This window comes from Hydra vulgaris, chromosome 09 (assembly GCF_038396675.1).
Source record: "Hydra vulgaris chromosome 09, alternate assembly HydraT2T_AEP".
In the NCBI taxonomy this organism is placed as follows: domain Eukaryota; kingdom Metazoa; phylum Cnidaria; class Hydrozoa; order Anthoathecata; family Hydridae; genus Hydra; species Hydra vulgaris.
Window position 1 is genome coordinate 31,508,409 of NC_088928.1, and position 23,698 is coordinate 31,532,106.

The 23,698-nt window shown below is 26.7% G+C and overlaps 1 protein-coding gene across 5 annotated transcripts in view; it reads left to right on the forward strand.

Annotated features, from left to right (window-relative positions):
- The first annotated feature begins 383 nt into the window (after nucleotides 1–383).
- The window catches only part of LOC101240159 (uncharacterized), a 58,132-nt gene continuing 34,817 nt past the window's right edge, over nucleotides 384–23,698 (forward strand). Inside the window, exons 1-4 of one of the 5 annotated variants that reach the window (XM_065805358.1) lie at nucleotides 384–485; nucleotides 13,003–13,035; nucleotides 13,162–13,363; nucleotides 16,211–16,356. In XM_065805358.1, the coding sequence (XP_065661430.1) occupies nucleotides 428–485; nucleotides 13,003–13,035; nucleotides 13,162–13,363; nucleotides 16,211–16,356 (439 nt within the window). In that variant the 5' untranslated portion in view covers nucleotides 384–427. Of the gene's footprint in view, nucleotides 486–12,464; nucleotides 12,691–12,998; nucleotides 13,036–13,161; nucleotides 13,364–16,210; nucleotides 16,357–23,698 lie in introns of those variants that run through there. The other 4 variants (XM_065805362.1, XM_065805360.1, XM_065805361.1 and 1 more) reach the window with 4 other exon arrangements.

Here is a 23,698-nt window from a genome sequence, read left to right on the forward strand (position 1 = left end):
TATATTTTTCTTTAAAAAATTTGAAAAATCGAAGAGTATTACTGTAAAACTAAGTTTTTTAGTTTAACTACAAATAATATTGTAATTTTATCTTGTAATTAAAAAAGAAAAATTATTTTAGTAACCTGGACAAGTAGAAAATTACATTGATTGTCTTACTTTTCTCCTCCGTATTGTCTAATTTTTGATACGCTGTAATCAATCGAACTCGATTGATTACTGTATAAACTATTGTAGTTGATTGTTCAATTGTAAGAACATATATATATATACATCCACATTAGACACCCATGGTGCTGTATTTTTTATAAATCAAATTATGTACACGGTGGATAAACATCGTAACTTTAATTATTATTCATAAATATATTGAATGGCTGATTACTCTTTTTCTTTCAGAAATATATCATTTAATTGAAATTTTCAAATGATTATACTAGTTGCAGTGGGATATCTAGCTTCATTCTACTGTTTGAAATGTCAACGTGAGAACTTTTATATACATATTATAATACCTTTTTGTGTGTATCAACTCTTTAAATTTAGTTTTTTAAATAATGCGGAATAAAAGGAAGTTTTAATAAAATTTTTCTCTAAGGTTCCGTACATGAACGCGCGCACACACACACACGCGCGTAATTTAACTTTTAATAATAACTTTAATGTGGAATTTTCAAATTTGCAGCATTAAAGTAATTAAATAAGATACAATTTCTTTAAATATAAATACTGTAATCAAATGCTTTGCCTAATTTTTATCATTATTTGGTAACCCAGGTTTTATAATTGTGAGACAAAGCTTTAACCTGCTTAAGGGGTCAAGCTATTGCGCTGTAATATAAGCAATACAATTGTGTTGTTTAAAATAAATTTCGTTTGCTCTTAAACCAAGAAAATTGTCAACAATAACATGAACGAAATAATAATAACAAGAACATGTTATACCTTGTATTCTGTTTGTTTCTTACTTTGCACATCAACTAATAATTAATATAAACAACAAATATTGCATGGTGAACCACAGATACCATTTTAAAACAAGATTCCGTTAAGCATTTCTTAAATGGTTTAGAGACAAAGAAAGTTCTGGAGAACAATTTTGTGAGACTGTGATAGGAATGTTGTCAGATTACAAATTGCAGAGCGGTTTATGTTAAAAAAAGTTTTATCGCCTAATATTTTTGATGGACTTTTAAAGTCTAAAAACAACTTTCCGAAATGTCTATTTGTACGAAATAAACATATATCAATTTGAGTTAGAAAGTTTTGAAAATTAATTTCTATAAAATTTATTTTGTTTAAATGTTTTGAAAAAAATTTCTGTTAATTTAAATTTGTTTAATAATTTCTCTAAAATTGAATCAGAATATACTATAATTCAAAACAATTAATCTCGAAGGGTATGTGACTTGTATCTACTATTTGTAATCTAGGCAACATTCCTACCACAGTCTCACAAAATTATACACAAATAGCTCCTAGTTTTTTGCACTGCCACCAGTGCAAAACACTTGTAGCTATTTATGCTAAGCATAAATAGCTACAAGTTCTTTCATCATTCTCGTTTTATATACTACTACTATTCTGAGAGACGATGGACGCCAGATCAACATAATTTTATAAATGCTGAAAATTTCTCAGCGCATACTTCCAGCACAAGTAGGAACGATGATAACTATATACTTTAGATCATGGTAGCTTTGAATGGTAACAGATGTCAAAGGTGTTTGAAATACCGGCTAAGTTACATCAAGTTATAAAGTGTAATTTTCTTATAATTTTATTTTGAAGCATTATTACAAATCATGCCATCCATTGCCAGATACTTATCATTGTAGCAATCCTTTGTCAGACATCCTTAAGATTCTAAAAAATATAACTGTACTTACGTTATAGCATAAAAAAAGAAATTTAAACAGGTTTCTTGGTTAACTATTAGGAGATGCTTCCTCATTAGCCAGACTCTTTTAAGTGTTTAAACCCCTACCCAGGTTAGTATATATGTTAGCAATACTTTTAGTTTAATATCTAAAAAAGTTTTGCTAAAAATGAGGGAAAACTTAATTTAGGTAGCTTAACTATAAATAATTTTTGTTCAATTTTTCTTCAAAGAAAGAACTGGTTTCTATTAGCATTTAATAAAAGTTAGAATCAAAGATGAAAATTGATAAATTAATTTAAAAGGTGGTTTTAATAGCTGTTTTGTTCAAAATAAAAAATGAAATAGTTACAATAACTGTATAAATTGTAAAGGAAATTGTTTTAATAAATTTTAGGGACCTTGGTGTCAATTGGGTGGTGGGTTTTACCGGTTTTTCCAAAAAACCACAAAATGGTCCAAATTTGCCGACTAATGGTACGAGTTCACCCTTCTTCGCGCCGCCCTTGAATAAGGCAGAAAAAAAAGTTTAAAAGCATATGATAGACTACCTGTCCAAAGCCCTCATAGTCTAAGAGCCCACGTTATTCTATAAAGGCTGAAAATTATTTAGCGCATACTCTTAACACAACTAGAAACGATGGTCAACTATGTACTTTAAATCATGGTGGCTTTGACTAGTAACAGGTACTAAAGATGAAAAAATGTACTGGTTTCGATTAGCATTTGATAACAGTTAGAATCTAAGAAAAATTGTAATAAAAACTGTTAAAAAATGATTTTTTTTAGCTGTTTTGTTTTTTATTTTTAATTTGAACAAAACAGCTGTTAAAACCATTTTTTTAACTTCATTTTTATTACAATTTTCATCTTAGGTTCTAAATATTATTAAAGGCTAATAGCAACCAGCACTTTTTTTTGTTGCAATCAAGCTGTAATTATTTTCAGTTAAGTTACGTAATTAAGGTTTTCGCAAGAAAGTTTTTTGACAATATTGCTATTATTAATTACAATTTTTCGAAGTTTAAGAGTGTCTGTCAAGAGTTTGCCACCATGATAAGTGTCTGGGAATGGATGGCATGATTTCTAATCCTACTACGAAGAAAATTATAAGAAAATTACGCTTTATAATTTGACGTAGTAAGGCCGGTATTTTAAAAACCTTTGGTACCTGTTACCAGCCAAAGCTACAATGATATAAAATACGTAGATGACCATCGTTCCTACTTGTGTTGGAAACACACGCTGAGAAATTTTAAGCTTTTATAAAATAGCGTAGGTCTTGCGGCCACGGGCCACTTGTTTTATCAGTCAATGTATAAACACTTCAATGCGTCATTCTCTACTTAATTCAGTCGATGTGTTTTATTATAAATATATTTAAAGTAGTTCAGTTAATAATGAATAATAATAATAAATTAAATAATATAATTAATAATTATATATAAAATATTAACTTAAACTATAAATAAAAAGTTAGTTTATTGCAAACAGCAAAGATAAAACCCATTATCTTTCACAGAACAAGTACTATACTGACAATATAAGTTGGCAGCCTGGTTTTTATCTTTGCTGCTGCAATAAACTAACTTTTTATTAATAGTTTAAATTAATACTTTATTATATACTAATAACTGTAGTACTTTAAATACATTTAAAGTGAACTAAATAGTAATTAGCGCATTGGAGTGTTCGTACATTGACTGGTTTGGTTTGGACAGTCTATTTAACTTAAGCTTTTAAACTTTTTTTCTTTTTTATTCCATATAATTTTTTAAAACGATTTCCGTTAAAAACGATTATTACGGTTACTGCAAATGTTTCTTTTTTTACTTTGAACAAAATAGCTGTGGCATTACTCCGAAGAAATTATTAGAAAATTATGCTTTTTTTTTGTCGTAACTTAGCCGCTATTTAAAACACCTTTTGTACCAACCGAAGCCACCATGATTTAAAGTAAATAGTTGATCATCATTCCTAATTGTGTTGGAAGCTTGCACTGAGAAATTTTCAGCATTTATAAGATAAAGTAGGTCTGGCGACCACGGGTTCTTAAACTATATGGGTATATTTGAAAACCAACTTCTAAAGTATAAATCAGGTTTTGCTGGCCTAGCACAACAAATCGTTTGAATGAAGAAAATATTCACATTTGTATGTTAATGTTTATAGATCATTTAAACGTTTTTAAACTTGTGAATTAGATTCTTGCTTCATAAACAATCCAGAGAAAAACCTTTTTGAACTACCAAGCATTTGGGGCAAACTTGTTTGACGACATCAATGACAATCAGCCCGTTTGAGTGGTTTTTTGTTGACTAAATTGCTTACCAACTCACTTGTCACAAATTCTATTGATGACGGACGTGTATCTCGGACACCCCAATAGTAAGTCTGCAAAAAACAAGTCAAATATTATTAGAAGCCATACCGGTTAGGACTAGCCTATTATTGAAGGACTAAACACTTTATTGAAAAGAAAACCATACCTTAACACTATATAATTTAAACCCTTATGGTTTCAATAAATTGCATAGGATTCGAATTTTACGGACTTACTAAAGGAGAGGGTGCCTGAAATACACATGCACCCTGCAGCTAATAAGTGTCACTATTTATTCCATGTCAAAAGATTTAAACAGTTAAACTACTTAAGCAGTTTTATGCAAGGATTTTATTCCACAGTGAGCTTGAAGTGGGAGATCCTCATTTAAGCTTTTATCTTTAAAAAAATAGCACAGAAACATTTTCTTTATTTAATTTTGTTGAATAAAAAACGATTAGAGAAAAAATTTGTATTACATAAATAATTGGGGTAAAAAGGTAAAAGGACCTTTTGTCCTCGCAGATTAATGCTGATTTTGGCATATTTGTTGATACTTGTGTATTAAAAACATATCGAAAATTTTAATTTTCAATTGGACTGGCAGAACTCTTTGTCCCAAGTAAGAAAATATAAATTCAGAGAAAACGATAGTTAAAAAAGATGTATAAAAATAAAAGTAACTTTACGCTTTACGAAACTAAAAAGATCCAAATAAATAAGACTTGCTCTGTATTCTTTTCTTTGTCAGAGAAATCTTTTCTTCTAAGTTGTTTTTTTCAGCAACTTTACGTTCATTAGTTTTATTTTAAACGTCACCAATGCGTCATGGATTTAATGAATTTTTGCTTTATGAATATACTTCCCAGTATGAATGCTAAGTTTTAAAAATACATTATCAACGTTAATGATAAACAATTCCACCTAATCCCTCGTTAATCTCTCATTCTAAAACTGCAGAAGCTACATCAATACCAATTATTTTTTCTTATATAAACATAAGTTTGATTTGGGTACTTTTTCCGTATAACATTGTTTGTCGATTCATACCGATGTTATCAACAAATGTCAAAAGATAGTTGACAGTAAGTCTTTAATCAAGTATGATAGCAGTTTCTTTTGCTGCTTGGGAAGTGGATCCAACATCAGCTTCAGTACACTTCTCATGTGAAGTTTGAGTTATACTGTTAAAAACTTTTTCAGTCATTAGATTGGGCATATTCTAACGATTCAAATGTTTTTAAAGTGGCATAGCCTTTGCCAAACACTCAAAATTCTATAACCATGCAAAGACTTTTTTAATTTAATTTGCCTATATAAGGCCGATAGGGCTAATATCTTCGAGGTGGCTACTTTATTGTGGTTATAACCCTCTCATGGTTTGAAAATTTTGACTTTTTTGCCGACTGAATATCCCAAAATCGCCCTTTTGAGGGTTGATTTTATATATATTGGGGACTCCAAAATAATAAATTTTAAAATCCTGGATTAAAATCTAAGGGAGATATTTAGCTTCGAATTTTTTTTTTTTTTTGATACTTTACAAATATTTGTTAGCAATAATAGACTGTTTTTTTACCATACTCTAACGATTGCGACACAACCAATTTCCTTTGGACAGTCATTTAAATATTCTCTTTAAATAATCATTGGTAATTGCTACACAAGTAATTCCCTCCGGACCAATATTTGTCACACTCTCTTCAGATAATCATAATTGATTGCAAAACTATTTCCTTGGTGACAAATTCAGCACAAAGAATTTGCACATAAATGAAATAAAAAGATATAGCACTAAACTTATGATAGTCATGATATGAGAAACTATAAACAGTTTAATGGTATATAAATAATTTTAATATATTTAATATATAAACGTAAATAAAAGTTACAAATATCAACATGACTTTCTTTCTTTATATTACGCTAAAAAATATTACACTTACAAACTAAATAAAAATAATATTAGTTATTAAAATCATAGTTATTTTTAGTTATTTTTAGAAATAATAAAAATGCCTACATTTTTCACAGACCATGATGATTGCAGAAGAACAGTGTGTGTTATTTGTATGAAGAAAATTTACAGAGAAATTTCAAAACATTTTATTTCTGAGATTTATCGCTTGATTTCATCAGATGTGAATTTTAAGGAGTGCCACTTGGAATTTGTGTTACATGCCGTTGCAACCTGAAAAAATTGGATGATGTCTTAAAGGCAATACAACTCTACAGTTTTGATTCCATTGTTGTGAAGCCATTAACAAGATTTACAAAATGTTTGATTGCATTATTTGTCAAATTGCGAAGGTGAAAGGCATTCATTTGAAAAGGGTCTTGCATCAAAATTTTTGCAAGAAAAAAAAAGTCAGTTGAAAAACGATGCACAAAATGCTTGTCTATCATTGCTCGTGGAATTTCTTACAATTACAGTGATACAACTTGTCGTGCAAACTTATATCAATTTGCATTGGAAGATTCTGTGGGCGCAGAACAAGTTGCTTCATCTGTCATTGCATCGAAAGAAACATCTCCGGGTGGAACAATTTGTCTTGGTCAAGCTAATGGCAAACCTCTTCCAATAAAAAAAGGTTAGTTACTTTATTATTGTGTACATTCTGAGCAATACAATTTATATGTGAAGTAACTGATTTAGTTTTCTTTCTTAAGGAACATCTGCAGCTCATTCACTCTTTCAAGGCCCTTTGACAACAAAAAGTTTGGTTGATATTCAGCAGAGTACTGGACTTTCAAACAATAAAATCAGAAAGATTGGATCTTTTCTAAACCAAATTAGTCCAGTTTGCCTTCTTAAGCCAAATTTTTAACAGAAATTTGCATCAGCAGGATCAATTCGAAAATATTTTTTTATTGCTACCAATGTAAAATTGCCATTCTAATGAGGTTCGTAGCATTGTTCATTGTATCAATTTAAAAATCAAATCTTTTGAAACTGTGATGTTTTCCTCTTTTTTTTTTTTTAAAAAAAAAAAAGGAAAACATCATAGTTTCAAAAGATTTGATGAGCTCGGACACTGTGAAATATGAAATTGGGCCTTGATGGTGGAGTGTTCTTTTTCAATGCTAGTTTGAGTCTAATTTCTGAACACCAAACTAAACAACAAAGTCTAGTAAAAAAGTCAATTAAGTTGGCTTCAAGTGAAAATTTTAAAAGCACAGGTGTCAAAAAGCAACTAATTGTAGCAATCTCTGAAAATACTGCTGAAACATTTGGCAATATCAAACTGATTTTGGACCTAATGCAAGTTAATGAATTAATTGACAAATTTATTCTGTCATGTGACATGAAGCTTGCAAATATTATCTTTGGAATTCAGTCTCAAAGTAGCAAGCATCCTTGCTTCTGGTGCAACATTGAATCGACAAATTTGAACATGTGTGGCCAACTCAGAACATTTGGAACAATCAGAGAGCAATATCAAAAGTTTATTTTATCTGGTGCTCATCTAAAGAAATCAAAAGAATTTGAGAATGCTGTTCATCCACCAATACTTCGATTCCCACATGAAAAGCTAATCTTAAAAGCTATTCCTCCTTTGGAACTTTATTTGCTTCTTGGCGTTGTTTACCATCTTATTAAGAACTTGGTTCAAGTTTTGCCAAAAAGAAAAGAATGGTTGACTTCAATACATATAACATTACAGCCGTACCATGGTGGTCACTTCAATGGCAATGATTATATGAAGTTGTTGAAAAAAATTGACACTTTGAAGCAGATAACCGTGGCTGATAAGACATTTGAAGCATCATCCAACTGCCATTTTACATTTGTTTCTCCAAGTTATTAATTCTTGTTTAGGATGCTCACTCTCTCCAAACTTTGAGAAAAAGGTTCAAGAGTTTAAAAACAATTATCTAAAGTTGACTGTTTCTGTCACACCAAAAGTTCGTGCTGTCTTTTACCATATTCCACAATTTCTAAAGCACCATAAAACTGGTCTTGGAATTTACAGTGAGCAAGCAACAGAGTCACTCCATTCAAACTTCAAGCCTCATTGGCAAAGATTCAAAAGGATTACGTCTTATCCAGATTATTCCAAACAGCTGTTGAATTGTGTTGCTGATTACAATAGCAAAAAATTCTAAGAAGCACAAAAGGGTACAACGAAGATATTTGTGATAATTAAATTTAGAAATGTTGTGAATAATAATTTTACATATTTATTGTGTATTTTTTTACTGTTATCTATTTATTTTTTTTATAGCAATATGATAAAATATATATTAAAGTTATTTGAGCTAATTTAGGCTTTACAATTCCAAAACAAAGTATTTGAGGAAGTAAGTGAGAAAATTCGGTAATTTCGAAGCGAAATATCTCCCTTGGATTTTAATCCAGGATTTTAAAATTTATTGCTTTTGAGTCCCCAATATATATAGAGTTAACTCTCAAAAGGGCAATTTTAGGATATTTATTCGGCAAAAAAGTCAAAATTTTCAAACCATGCTCTCTCAACTCTTTACTCCGAAACGCGAACCTTGACGAACAATGCCGCTGCGCGGAGTAACAAGGAATGCGGTACTACCTATATTTCGCACCTAAAGAATGCGGTACTACCTATATTTCACACCAAAGCTGGAAAGTGAAAAAAAAAAAATTAAAATAAACTATTTTTATTGAGTGTGAAGGCCCTTAACACTCAATAACAATATTTTTAAAATTAAAATTTTATAAATGTTGTACAATACCCTAGACAAGGGTATATAATACAATACAATACATAATATATATATATATATATATATATATATATATATATATATATATATATATATATATATATATATATATATATATATATATATATATATATATATATATATATATATATATATATATATATATATATATATATATATATATATATATATATATATATATATATATATATATATATATATATATATATATATCAATCAATCAATCAAAATTTATTGACAGGCTCAAGGCCCAATATAATAAATATACAATGGGTAAAATAAAGTGGATTATAATAAAACAAAGACTATCGCACTTGAATATAAACAAAACCCAAAAAAAAAAAAAATAATAATAATATATAAATAAAATAAAGATAAGAAACTAAAGTGTTATAAATATAACTCAGCTCTTTATTTAAACATCAGTGGAGACAGCAAGAACCTGTCAGAGTTAACAAAAGCTTTTATGACGAGGTTCTCACTATTCTGCAGCAGTAACAGTGAGGAGTATTGTTGCTTGCGAATTACAACATTAAGCGAATGGGCACCATGTTTCACAAATAATTCACTTGCACTGTTCCATGGTGGCTTGTTTAATATCAAGCGAAGTGCATTATTATATGCAACACATAGGTGATGGAATGAGTCTTTTCTCCAAAGATACCACAGCTGACATCCATAGATTGGGCTGCAAAAGACATTAAACAACATGATCTTTGTTTGTATCTGTGTAGAGCTGAACTTTCTACAGATGAGGTTAGCTTTAGCATAGATAGAACGCACGTGTTTCAAAATATCTTTGTCATCCTGCATATCGTTTGAGATCAAGTGACCCAGATATTTATAATGACTAGTGTATGTGAGAACCATGCCAGATAATGTGAAACTAGGGCTATTTATAAGAGGTTTATAAATTTCAAAAAACATTATTTGAGACTTAATATTGTTATAAACTATGTCATATTTCACAGCAATAACTGGAGCATAAATCAAGTAATATCTGGAGACCTTTGGCTGAGGGTGCACATAGGACAATATTATCAGCATAAAGAAGATAGTTAACAAGAGAAGAACCTAAGCAACAGCCTATGGTAGTTTTATTGAGTAAAACACTAAGATATATATATATATATATATATATATATATATATATATATATATATATATATATATATATATATAATACAATATAATACAAATAATATAGTACAATACAATACAATACATAAAAATAATATAATAGAATAATATATAATACAATACAGTAATAATATAATAAAATACATAAAAATATAATCAGGACACACTGAACTTTTCAATAGCACATTTTAAAATGTCAAATAATGAAATTAAAATTATCTGTGTTAATTGAAGGGTCTAATTTACGACATGTTCTTATTTTTTGTATGCTAGTATCTTTAAACTTCGGTTTCTTAAATCTTGTTTAGGATTTTTTCTTTTTACTTATTACTATTCAAATAAGTTATTCATGATTTAAAGGTGACCGAGTAACTATTGTAAAAATAAATGTAAACTTTTAAAAAAATACTAGTCAGCCAAGTCAAGCATAAGTCAGCCAAGCAAGCATACAATCGTAAGTCAAGCATAAGCCAGCCAAGCAAGCATATAAGCAACAGTCAGCCAAGCAAGCATAAGTCAATGCACAAATTTTGCGCTAGTAAAAAAATAAGAAAATATAAGTTACATAATGTAAACACAAAGCATTATATTATTAAGTTTATAGAAGAAAAAAGGAGAGATTTGATAAGATATTTAAGGAAAAAAAGAGAACCCTAGATAGTAGAAAATGCTTTTTTTTCTTAAACTTTTTTTTTTTTTCATTGACACAAAAACGACTAAATTGATTGTTATACACTAAAATTTAATTATTTTATTTATTTTTATCTATAATTTAAGTTCATTAATTCATAATTTCAGTTCATAAATTCATGATAAGAATTTTTTTTTTAAATGTCAAAAAAATAGGGAATCTATCGCCTTAACAGTCAAAAATTGTAAATAGCCAATACACTTGAAATATCTCAAGCTGAGTCTTTACCACTTTAAGCACCAGAATCTATGCCAGTGCCACCACTATCATTATTTGCAATACAAAGTAAACAATTGTTAAATTCAATAATGATAAAATAGAGATAATAATCATTGTTATAAAATATGTGGGAATCATAAAAATTATTGTAGCGATTAAAAATTATAGTAACAATTATACTAAGAATATATTATAATAATGATAGTAATAATAACAACAACATTAATATAACAAAACAATTATATTATAACAGTAATAACAACAGTAAGAATAATATTCTTTATTATGATAAAAATATTATAATAATAATAACAATACTAATACCAATAATAATAATAGCAATAATAATAATAATAATATTAGTGATGAAGAGAATACTGATAAAAATATTTTCATTTTAAGAAAGATTAAAATAATATGTTTAAAGAAGATATTAAAATTAGTTTTATTACATCAAGAAAAGGAAAAAAATTTTGGATAAATAGAAGCTCAGAGTTAGGGTTATAAATAATAAGTCATAGATAGGTATAAGATTTATAAGCAATATTTTTCTAAAAAAATGGTTAAAGAGAACAGTTGTAAGTTGTAGATAGGTATGATTCAAGAGATTGAGATATGTATGCTTTTATGTTGTATGGATTCGTAGCCATAATGTCAATTAACACTCCACATGCAAAGTGTTTGTTATTGATGGCTTGTCATATTTTCTCTGTTATTTCTATTAATGAATGAATTGTTGAGTGTTATTTCTATTAATGAATGAGTTGTTGAGTTCGAAAACCATTCTGTTGTTTGTAAAGGCATTTATATTTTCCGAAAAATATTCGAATCTTTGGAACATTGCTTTTTCAAACAGTTTACTTTAGTTAGAAAGACGAACACGGGTCAATAATTACAGTAATCTAGAAGAGAAACCATTTAGTGTATGAGGAATGGCTACCTCAAAAATTTCTGGAAAAATACCATTTTTGAATGAATTATTCATCATAGTACATAGAGCTTTGGAGATTATGTGAGATACCAGCTTTAGAAGAAACCTTAGCTATTAAGCAAGAATTATTATTTTTAAGAACATCTTTTGATAAGATTTTACACCTCATTTTCAGTCATAGGTTTAATGAAAAAAGAATTAGTACTAGGTATTTTGAGAAAGTTGCCAAAAACACATTTAGAGGGAACAATTTTTTTAAGTGTTGAGTAGTTTCAAAATAGTTGTTTAATATATTAGCAACACTGGTATGATTTGAGATGATATTTTTATTAATTTTGAGACTAAAAGGTTTAGTATTAGTAGGTTTGATGTTCATGAGTTCCTTAATTCTTTTCTAAATATTCTTTAAATTATTGATTTTGTTATTAAAAAAAGATGCATAGTATGATTTTTTAGAATTTTTTTAACAAATTGCTAATTTTATTTCTGTATAGCTTAAATTATTTTAGGTATTCACATTTTTTGATCTAGTAAATTTTTTATAAAGTTTTTTTTTATTAGAAATAGATTTAAGGATGCCAGAAGTTATCCAGGGTGTAGATTAAAGTTTGATTTATACATTTTCAAACATTTCAAAGAAAACATTTATAGATTAATTTATGTTATCAGCCTCTTTTATGAGTAGTTACCAGTTAATATCAAAAATTTCCTGGATAAAACAAATATTCCCCATCCAACAAGATAACACACAAAACCACTTTGATGATGAGCTGCAAATAAATCAAGTAAGAAGAGCTATTTCATTAACATCAACAAGTCAAACTAATGGTTTAAACTGACACTGACTGTGGAGTTTAATTTGAACTTTTATTTATTATATTACATTGTGCAAATAAGCTTATTTCCTTTATTTGTACAAAAAAAAAAGAATTTGCTATTTGTACAATGGTTGTGCAAGTAGACTCTCACTTTTTTATAACAATCAAGCAATAGAGCAAGTTCAGCACAGAAAATAGGAGTAAAAAAATATGAATAAAGTTTAAGTAATGCATATTAAATGCTGGAAGCCAATTTTTCTTGTTTTATTGTTATTTTAGGAATCTATTTTAGGAATGACCTAACACTAGATGGTAGGCAGCTTTTTCATACTAAATAATTTTAGACTATTATGTTGGGGCAGTTATGCGAGAGATTATTCTTAACAATCAATCAACGTTTTCTGTTTTTAAATTTTAAATAATTTTTATGTATTTTAGATGACTTTGCTTTTGAAGATGCAAATGGAGTTATTTATTTTAATGGTAAAACTCTTTATGAACTCTTCCACAAAGATGATAATTTATACAATGTAACTTGGATAATGAAATATCCATCAATGAAACGTATTGATGTTATATTAAGGTTACCTTTTAAATCCTGGAAACAAGACAAAATTATAATAGTAGTCAAAGAAAGGAGGTAAAAAAATTTTCATTTCTTTTTTATTAAAACTTTCACACTAAGTTTTAGAAAAAACAGGTGTTTATTTTTAAAACCTTACATAAATTAATATTTACTATATGAGTAAGTATTCATAAATTACATTTAATGATGTTTAAAAACTTATTTTTTGCATTCATACTTATTTCATTAATTTTTTGTTTTTACTAAGGATTGTCATTTACTTTTGTAGAGTTACACTGCTAATATATATACATAAATATACATATATATACATATACATATATATATATATAAATATATATATATATATATATATATATATATATATATATATATATATATATATATATATATATATATATATATATATATATATATATATATATATGTATATGTATAATATTACAAGGTTATAGCTATGGTTTTATAGATAATGCAGCATTAAGTTGAATCATAATAGTCTTTGAATTGATTGTTTCCAAAATAATCATTGTCTGTCTTTTTTTTAAATTTATTTATTGTTTCTTGATTTACTGTTTGTGAAGTTTCAATTTTTTACAATTCTGTTGGTAAAAAAAAGGTAAACACAATTTTATGATCTGCTTAGTGATGGAGTGCTGGTTTCTTAAATGCAGTTGGTTGGCTTATGCAGTTGATAGTTTCGAATCTCTTGTGGATTTTATATTAATAGATTAGGTCACCCTTTGCTCTTTGTGTTTCTAAAGTCATAATTCCTAATCATTTTAGCTGGTCTTCATAGCTTTAGTTTCTTAACTCATTAATAATTTTCCTCCCTCTTATTTGTATTTTATGTCACCTTTTAAGTACAGAGACCAGACAGGCACTGCATATTCCAAGTGAGGTCTTACTAAAGATAGATACAATTGCCTTATTATGGTTCTGTTATTACTTTTGAAAGTTTTTCTTATTAATCCTTATTAACGGTTTATTTTATTAGTTACAGTTGCATTATGTTCCTTCCATTTAAGATCTTTTGTAAGCAATACACCCAAGTTTTTTTTTTCAATTGTTTCTATTTTATGTTTATTTAGTTTGTAGCTATAATCTGGTTATTTTGACCAAAATGCATTACATTACAATTTTTTGTTGAAATATAGTTAAATATAAATAATGTAATGTTAATTATCTGGACTTAAGGTTAAGTCTTAATGACAGTTCTTTCCAATCTTACTGCAAACCTGGTAATTCCATCAGTTATATACATGCTGACTCTAACCACCTTCCTAGCATACTGAAAAGTCTTCCTCAAACTATTGAACTAAGATTTTCAACCATAGGTGAAAACTTATTACATAAATGAAATCAGTTGATTTTAAAATGCAGACACAAAAATAAATTCTTCTTATCTTTTTTTGACATTGGTGATTAGCTAATCTTTTGTTTTTTTCTTAGGTTGCCATCAAATATGTTTTCTAGCGATCCTACTACACAGTATTTTGTAATTTTTAGCGGTTTTTGTTTTTGTATTTAATATTTAAAGTACCTTTAAAAAAGTTGTTTTTTCTTCATTAATATATATATACATATATATATATATATATATATATATATATATATATATATATATATATATATATATATATATATATATATATATATATATATATATATATATATATATATATATATATATATATATATATATATATATATATATATATATATATATATATATATATATATATATTATATATATATATATATATATATATATATATATTAGTAGAAAATCACTTAACAAATTTTTTTTCAGTTAACACTGTGTTTCATCAATAAAGACTCATCAGAAATGAATGATCAAATTAATAAAACTTCAATTTATACCAAAAATTAAATTACAGGAAGTCGCAAATGTCTTAACTACTGTAAATTTTCATACATTTGTGGAATTTGCTGACACTATTATGAAAAGAATTCTTTAGAAATGATTACTTATGCTTTTTAAAAAAAAATATTTTTCAAAAGGGGGATTTAATGTAACTATTAATTGAGCTCATTTATTTTTATAGTTTTTTAAGAGAAACTTGTATTCATGCCTACATTTAGAAATTAATTAAATCTGAATTAATTTCTAAATGTAGGCATGAAAATAAGTTTCTCTTAAAAAACTATAAAAATAAATGAGCTCAAATAATAGTTACATTAAATCCCTCTTTTGAAGAATATTTTTTTTTAAAAAGCGTAATTAATCATTTCTAAAGAATTCTTTTCATAATAGTGTCAGCAAATTCCAAAAATGTGTGAAAATTTACAGTAGTTAAGACGTTTGCGAATTCCAGTAATTTAATTTTTGGTATAAATTGAAGTTTTATTAATTTGATCATTCATTTCTGATGAGTCTTTATTAGTGAAACACAGTGTTAAATGAAAAAAAATTGTGTTAAGTGGTTTTCTACTAATTTTTAATTGCTCTGTTCTTTAAATAACATTGAGCACTCTATTTTGTAAAATACATTTTAAAGTTGTTTAAATATATATATATACAACCCTCGGAAGTAAGGTCGGCATTTGGCAATGCAGACCCTAAAATTTTTGAGGTCGGCAATTTTTTGCCGACCTCAAACATTTTAGGTTTTATGGTAACCCCTCATTTCTAGGTTTTATAGTAATCCTTTTGTGTCAAATTTCTTTTGCCAACCTAATGCCGACCTCTAACAGTTTGAGGTCGGCAATTTAATGCCGACCTCATTTTTCCTATTTCTGAGGGTTGATATATGTATATATATATTTGAGTTTATTAAAAAAATACTAAAAAAAAGAAATAAAATAAAAATATAAATGTTTAAAAAAATCTTCAATTAACTTTTTACTTTCTAAACCTTAATTTTATTTAACTTTTAGATTGCATGGCAATTTCAAAAAAATGTTCAATCAAAGTTTTGAGGATCATTTTATAGGAAATGGGACAGTAGAAATCTCTTTATCTGGGTTTTTTTCAAATGACACTAGTAACTTAAATTTGGAGATCAAATTCCGTCCCTGGTGTTGTATGTTTTAGATTTTCCTTTTCTTTTTTTTGTTTTTTTTTAAATTTTATAAACAGTGAAAAATATCATTTCTTTAACAAGCAAGTTTATAATCAAATAATTTTTATCAGAAACTAGTTTTACTGTAAGAATTATATTATTTTACCTACAAAAAATCATAATTAAACAAAGTATTTATTTATAAAACATATTCAACCCTGCAATGATTTTACAAATGGTGGTAGCATTTTTTAAATGACTAGATTATTAAAATGAAAGAAAAAAATAAAAATAAAAATGAAACACTATTACTTTAAAAAAATAAAAAGAATGTCAAGAAATATAGAATGATAACATTAATGGTGTAAAAAGAAAGAAAACTATACATTTTTGTATTTAATTTGTCATTAACTTTTATTGCTAGTAGTTTCTTCTATTCTTTATTTAGTAGTAACTAAATTAAATTTTAATTAAATGAAATTATAATTAATATATTAAGTTAGTGTATATAGTGCATATTATTTTGAATAGAAATTATTTTCTGTTAGTCATTTATTTTTTTATTTTTTTTTTCTTATTCTGTGATATTTAGAAAGTGCCAGATGATATTATATTTACCAATTATTTTCTGATTTTTGTTTGCTATTTGAATTTTTTATTTATTTACATAACTTCTATAATTCTATCATTAATGTTACTACTTTTAATCTTTATATTGTCATCATCGAGATCTTGTATTTTATTCATTAATGTAATTTTATTTATTGTAGTAGTTTAGATCATTGTCAGTTGTTATATAGTTTAGTTACTTTTCAATTGTTTCGAAATGTTCTATATATTGTTTGTGTTAAAATCTCTATATATTGTTTGTGTTAAAATCTCTATATATTGTTTGTGTTAAAATCTCTATATATTGTTTGTGTTAAAATCTCTATATATTGTTTGTGTTAAAATCTCTATATATTGTTTGTGTTAAAATCTCTATATATTGTTTGTGTTAAAATCTCTATATATTGTTTGTGTTAAAATATCTATATATTGTTTGTGTTAAAATCTCTATATATTGTTTGTGTTAAAATCTCTATATATTGTTTGTGTTAAAATCTCTATATATTGTTTGTGTTAAAATCTCTATATATTGTTTAAAATGAGCTTTTGTTATTATTCAGGCTGTAATTATCAGCACAAATTTTTTTGATATTTAAAAAGTTTTAATAAACAAGATCATTAAGAAATTAAAATAATTTTTATTAGTTTTTAATAAAAGTTTTTGAATTTTGATTTTTATTTTCACTCAGCTTATTACACTCAATTCCATTTGTTTATGTTTCAATTTGCTGTTGTTTCCATTTATTTTTGTTCTGAGTTGTTTCTTCACTCTTAAAGCTTTTTTATTTTCGTATTTAGTTTGTTCTGTTTAAGCTTCTATTTGCTCCATTTTGTTCCATCAGTTTCAGTTGAGTTCTGTTAAAGATACCTTTCATTTTGTTCTGTCTTCATTTCAGGTAGGGGAGAGTGATACCATAATACACTTGGATTTTTGCTTCATAACAGTTTTTTTGATACATCTTTTCTTTAGGTTTTTTAATTTAATTTTTAGAATAAATTTATACCTACAAAATTAAACTTATTAATTACCAAATTATAACAGGCTAAACTTGTGAGACTATTTAAAGTACCATTTGTGTCAACCTTACCCATGGATCAGTTTAACACAAATTATGAGCATCATTAAAAAAATAAGTAAAAAGTATAAAATTCAGAAAATAGGCAGATTTTTACTTGTAAGCCAAACAAATTAATTATTATAACCTAAATAATGCATTCAATCGTCCGCAATGGTCCAAATCACATTTCAGAAATCCAGATAGTATATCGTTTTAAATGTCATTTTTAAGCGTCAATAATGATATTTTTAAATTTAGATCAATTGGCTGAAAGTTGACTGTAAATATTTAAAGTAATGATTTTTATAAGTGTTTATGACACAATGGAGTACTATTCTACAGTTGTATAACCCCCCCCCCCCCCCCCACACACACACACACAAATACTTTATCAAGTTACCCCTTACTTGCTAATAGAAAACAATTGCCTAATTTTTAGTATTAACATGTTTTTTCAATAGTTTTGTTTAATGAAGTAAAGAGCTTATGGATTGTAGTTTACAAATTAGTGTTACTTACAGATAAACACATTGAATAACATACCTTAAAACTTAGCTACTTTAAAATCTGATAAATTACTTTGTCATCAAAAAAACACAAAATTTGACCCCTCGCATACCTAATGATATCAAATGTTATAATTTTTCGGCAAAACATAGCTCTAGTAGTAACTGTTAACTGTTTCACCATATGAAAGTTGTTGTCAATAACCCTTAAGATGCCTCCACAATTATAATGTTTCATAGTGCCCCATGTATCATGGTACCCCACTTTCCCCCATAGTCAAATCAAATAATTTGCAAACAACAAAAAAATAGCAGAGTGTAACATTTCTGCTGCTTCTGATCTTTTTAAGCATCTTGACAATTTCTTGAAAATTTTTTTAACTTTTAAAGTTCTACTTTAATGTATTTTTATATTATTTTTTTATTAAAGTATTTAAGTTATGACTTTTTTAAAATTGTTCTTCTTTAATCACAAATTTAGTTTGTTTTTCTCATTCTTTGTGAATGATGCCAATTATGAAAGTTTTAAATCATATATTTTACTGGAAATCAATAATGCTGAAGATACTTTAATTTATTTTGAAATATATGGTAGACACTTGAAAAAACTAACTAGTGGAGGTTTAAAACTTCCTGGTAAAACATTGGGTCAGTAGGTGTTTTTCTGTTACATTTTATTTATGAAACTTAATTTTAAGGTTTGTCAAAAATTATCTGAATTTTTTTATTTTGACAAATTTATTTTTTATTATGCTTTGACATAAATAAACATTTGTAGTAATATAAATTTTGCTTTCAAGAATAAAACAATTTGCAAACATTAAAGTTCCTTCTTTGAAAAAAAATTTGTCAGAATTGTAACATTACATGTTGTATAGATTTAAAATGTGAAAATGATAAAAATTTTTAAATATGACATAAATATGTAAAAAGCATACAGTTGTATATGAAAATTAATTTTTGTATACTGTAAAATCACCTAAGTTTGGTTGCCATGTAACTTCTGTCATTTAAGAATAAATAATAAAAAAGTAAACCTATTTTAATTTTTACAAACTTTTTTTCTCCAATAATATTTTCTGACACTTCATGCAAAAGAATCATAAAAAAATAATGTTTATTTAAAATCTGCAGAAACAATTTGTTTGTAAAACAAGAATTATGAAATTATGCATGTAATTGAAATCTAAAATAAGCAAAGTGTTGTTCTTTAAAATCAATGAAATTTTAAAGTCACTTATAGATAATTCGCAGCACATCACAAAAGATAAAAACAACAATCACAGAAAAAATATCTTTAAATGCACCATCCTTAAATAAATTTTTTGCAAATAAAACTTTCAAAGTTGTGCATATTATTAAAACTTCAAATAATTGAACTCTGCAAGTATTAATAAAACTTAACATAAGTATATTTAAGAGTCATCTAAATAAATTTGTTTGCTAAAAATTAATTTTTGATTTTTGCTTTTTAATAAATTTTTTTTTTATTAAAGAAAACTTTTTTTAAAAATTGAATTCAACCATTTTATTTCATAGTTTTATTTTAAAACAGCATTAGAAAACTAGTTTTCATAATTTTTGATGTTAAATTTGTGATATTTTGTAAGTTTTATTGGGATGTTAAATTTATAATATTGAAATATTCTCAATTGGAATGTATACAGTGACTGAACTTTTGAGTATTGAAAGTTTGGTCAAGCTATTCTTAATTGGAATGTATACAGTGACTAAACTTTTGATTATTAAAAGTTTGGTCAAGCTATTCTCATTTGAAATAAAATATTGAATGCTAGTTTTTATTTTTATTTATTTTTACAATTTTTATTTAAACATCTTCACTTTCAACAAGGCTGCAAGCAGCCACTATTAGAGTTAAAAGTTACTGAAAAAGAAAATATAAAGTTTATAAAACAAGATAATGATTAACAGGCAACTTAAAAGATTGCAAATTATATGAATCAGGAAAACAAGATGAAGGAATTGAAAAAGGGTGAGACATAATTGAATGATGAGTAACACGATAATGAATTTTAGTAGATGTTACAAGAGATGGTAGCTCTTTAGAGCTGCACTCATTACAGTATATATAGAAAAGAGAAAGAGAAGCAACACTATGGCAATGTGACGATGGTTTAAGGTTGGCTGGAAGAGCAGGTCCAACTATGTTTACAATGCATTTTTGCATCTTGTCTAAAAGAGAAGGGACATCATTCAAAGATTCACTCCAGATATGGCAGCAGTATTCCATACAAGAACGGTTTAGAGATTTATAGAGATAAGGAATAGAATCTGGAGTATGAAAATGGTGAGCATGATAAAAAGATGAAATCTTAGTAGATGCTAATTTAGCAAGTAATCAGAAGTAAGAGTTAATCCTAAAAGACAAAGGGTAGATGACTCATCAAGTACATTACCATACATGAATATAGAGAGATAGATTATTGTGATAACAATTAGCTGAGAAAATTGAGTTTTATCTGAGATTCACCAGCAACTGAGAGCCCCATGCTGTAGCAGAAGTGAGATCCTTTTCAAGCTGAAATACCCCCTCCAAGCAATCAGAAAGTGTTCTTATTAACACGAGAATTCTTATTAACACAAGAATAACTGGTAGTATCATCAGCGAACAATGTCAGCTTAAATGTAAGAATTTCTGGAAGATCGTTATTGTAAATTAAAAAAAAGTATAAGCTCAAGGATAGAACTTTGAGGAACCTCTGAATATACAGGAAATAAAAAGTACTATCCATCAAAGGCGACTTTTATACTACAATTGGTAAGGAAGTATTCAATAGTCATAAAGATGTTACCTGATACACTTTAAAAAAGAGCTTATGGAGAAAACCAGCATGCCAAACTTTATCAAAGGCTTTAGAAATGTCAAGAGCGATAGCCTTAATCTCTCCCCATCTTTCTAATGCCCGATAAAACCTATTGGTTATTACTGTTAACAAATCAAAAGTAGAATGAGAAGTTCAAAATCCATTTTGATGATCAGAAAGTAAGTTATTAGATTAAAGATAAGAAATTGTGTGTTTGTTAATTAAAGACTCAAAAACTTTGCTTATGATAATAAAAAGACTAATAGGACGGTAGTTAATTTTGTCTTTAGGTGAGGTAACAAAATCTGAACCATGCGAGCTCCCGCATGGTTCAGATTTTTATAAGAGCTCTCATGTCTGAGAAACTTATAATAATTTTTAAGTTAGTAAAGAGCACAATAATACAAACTGACTATCATTGTTACATCATAATTAACTAGAGTTTAATTTTATTTTTTAGCATTTATTTAAAAATATAAAGTATTATATATAGTTATATATACATTATATAGTGCTAGAACACTCGTTAGTCAAAAAAAACTTCAACAATTAGAGGTTCAAATATCAAATCCACTCTACCCCTCTGGAAGTACCATGTTTATCCTTTTTCTCATCGCAGTATGTAAGTTAAGTGTATTTTACAAAAAGAGTGCTCAATGCTCTTAAATAACAGAGCAATAATAATTAGTAAAAATACTTATCTAAAATCTTCTAAAGTCTGTTTCAGCTTGAGCAACTTTATCAGGAAACCTAAGTCATTGAGTCTTCCTGATGAACCTGCTGAAGGTGAAACATTTATTTTATACAAACAATATATTCAGATAAAAGTTTTTACTAATTTATCTATATCTATATATATATATATATATATATATATATATATATATATATATATATATATATATATATATATATATATATATATATATATATATATATATATATATATATATATATATATATATATATATATATATATAGTTATATATATAGATAGATATATAAAATATACAATATGTTTTAAATAAATTTAAATAAAATGTATTGCGCTAATTTTAGTGATGTAAAAGCAAAAGTTGCAAAAGCAGAAAAATAAAATTTTATATTAAATTAAATTACCTGATTTTTGTAAATGTATGTAATGTAATCTACCTGACTTATTTAAACTTTTTGATCTTAAATAACATTGCTGTATTTGTAAACACTAAATGAAATGAACGATTTTATTTAATAAAACAAATTAATAGTAGATTTCAAAACTTAATAACATAATAATTGCAATAAAATTTTAAGTGAGAAAGATTGAGAACAACTGACATTTGAAAAGAGTTTTACTAACTTTTAAATGTCTCAGTGACCTTGCTATGCTAGTTATAAATGAATGAGAAAAAATGAAAAACTGAATTAAAAAAAAGGAATAGTTTTTTTTTCAATTCAATTCTTCCAGTGCACTGTAAAATTTCACTGTACGGTATTTAAAACTTTCATAATCAGTATCATTAACAAAGAACACGAAAAACAAATTAACTATGTGATTAAAGAAGTAAAAATTAAAAAAAAAAATTATGTTTTAATCACTTTAATAAAACAACAGTATAAAAATATACTAAAATAGAATTTGAAAAGTTCATAAAATTTTCTAGAAAATGCCAAGATGCTTAAAAATATCCAACAAAAAAAAAACATCTTTCCACCATATTGTTTTTTTTTTTTAATTTTTCATTTATTTAGGTGTCCCAAGAAGTCTTTACGGTCATATCACAGAGCATCACGGATAAGTATTTAATAGGAAGTTCATGTCTCCTAACCAATGTTGTAGAACTTGCCCAAGGTTGGGGTTTGAACCTAAGATCCTTTTAATATGGTGGAAACAAATGTTTAGGGTCTTTAAAGAAACTTTGTATCCATTAAAGTCTTACATTTCGCAAAATTCACTTTCCTGCTCTTTGTGAGACTAATTTAAATTTGGCTGTTTCATCTTTAATATTCATTGTTGATGGATGTTATATTTTGTTTAATCAAAAATTCAAATAATCACATGATTGGCCTGGGCATACACTTATGCATAACTTTATTTATTTCTTATAAAATTCTCTGACTAATCAATGACCTTTTTATTGATCTTTGTTGTTCTGTTTTTTTTCAAGACTGCAAACTTTTTAATGTTATTTTTGATCGAATATAGCCAAGTTTTTTTTCCTTCATCGATCAGCCATTATTGTTGTTACCTTAATCCTCATTACACTGAATGGCATTGCATTAGTACCATTGACCCTGAGGACTCAATGTTCAAAATTTATGTTTTTCTCAATCTTTTACCCTTGTTGTTAACTGTGTGACTCTTTGCAGACAAGCCTAATCACTT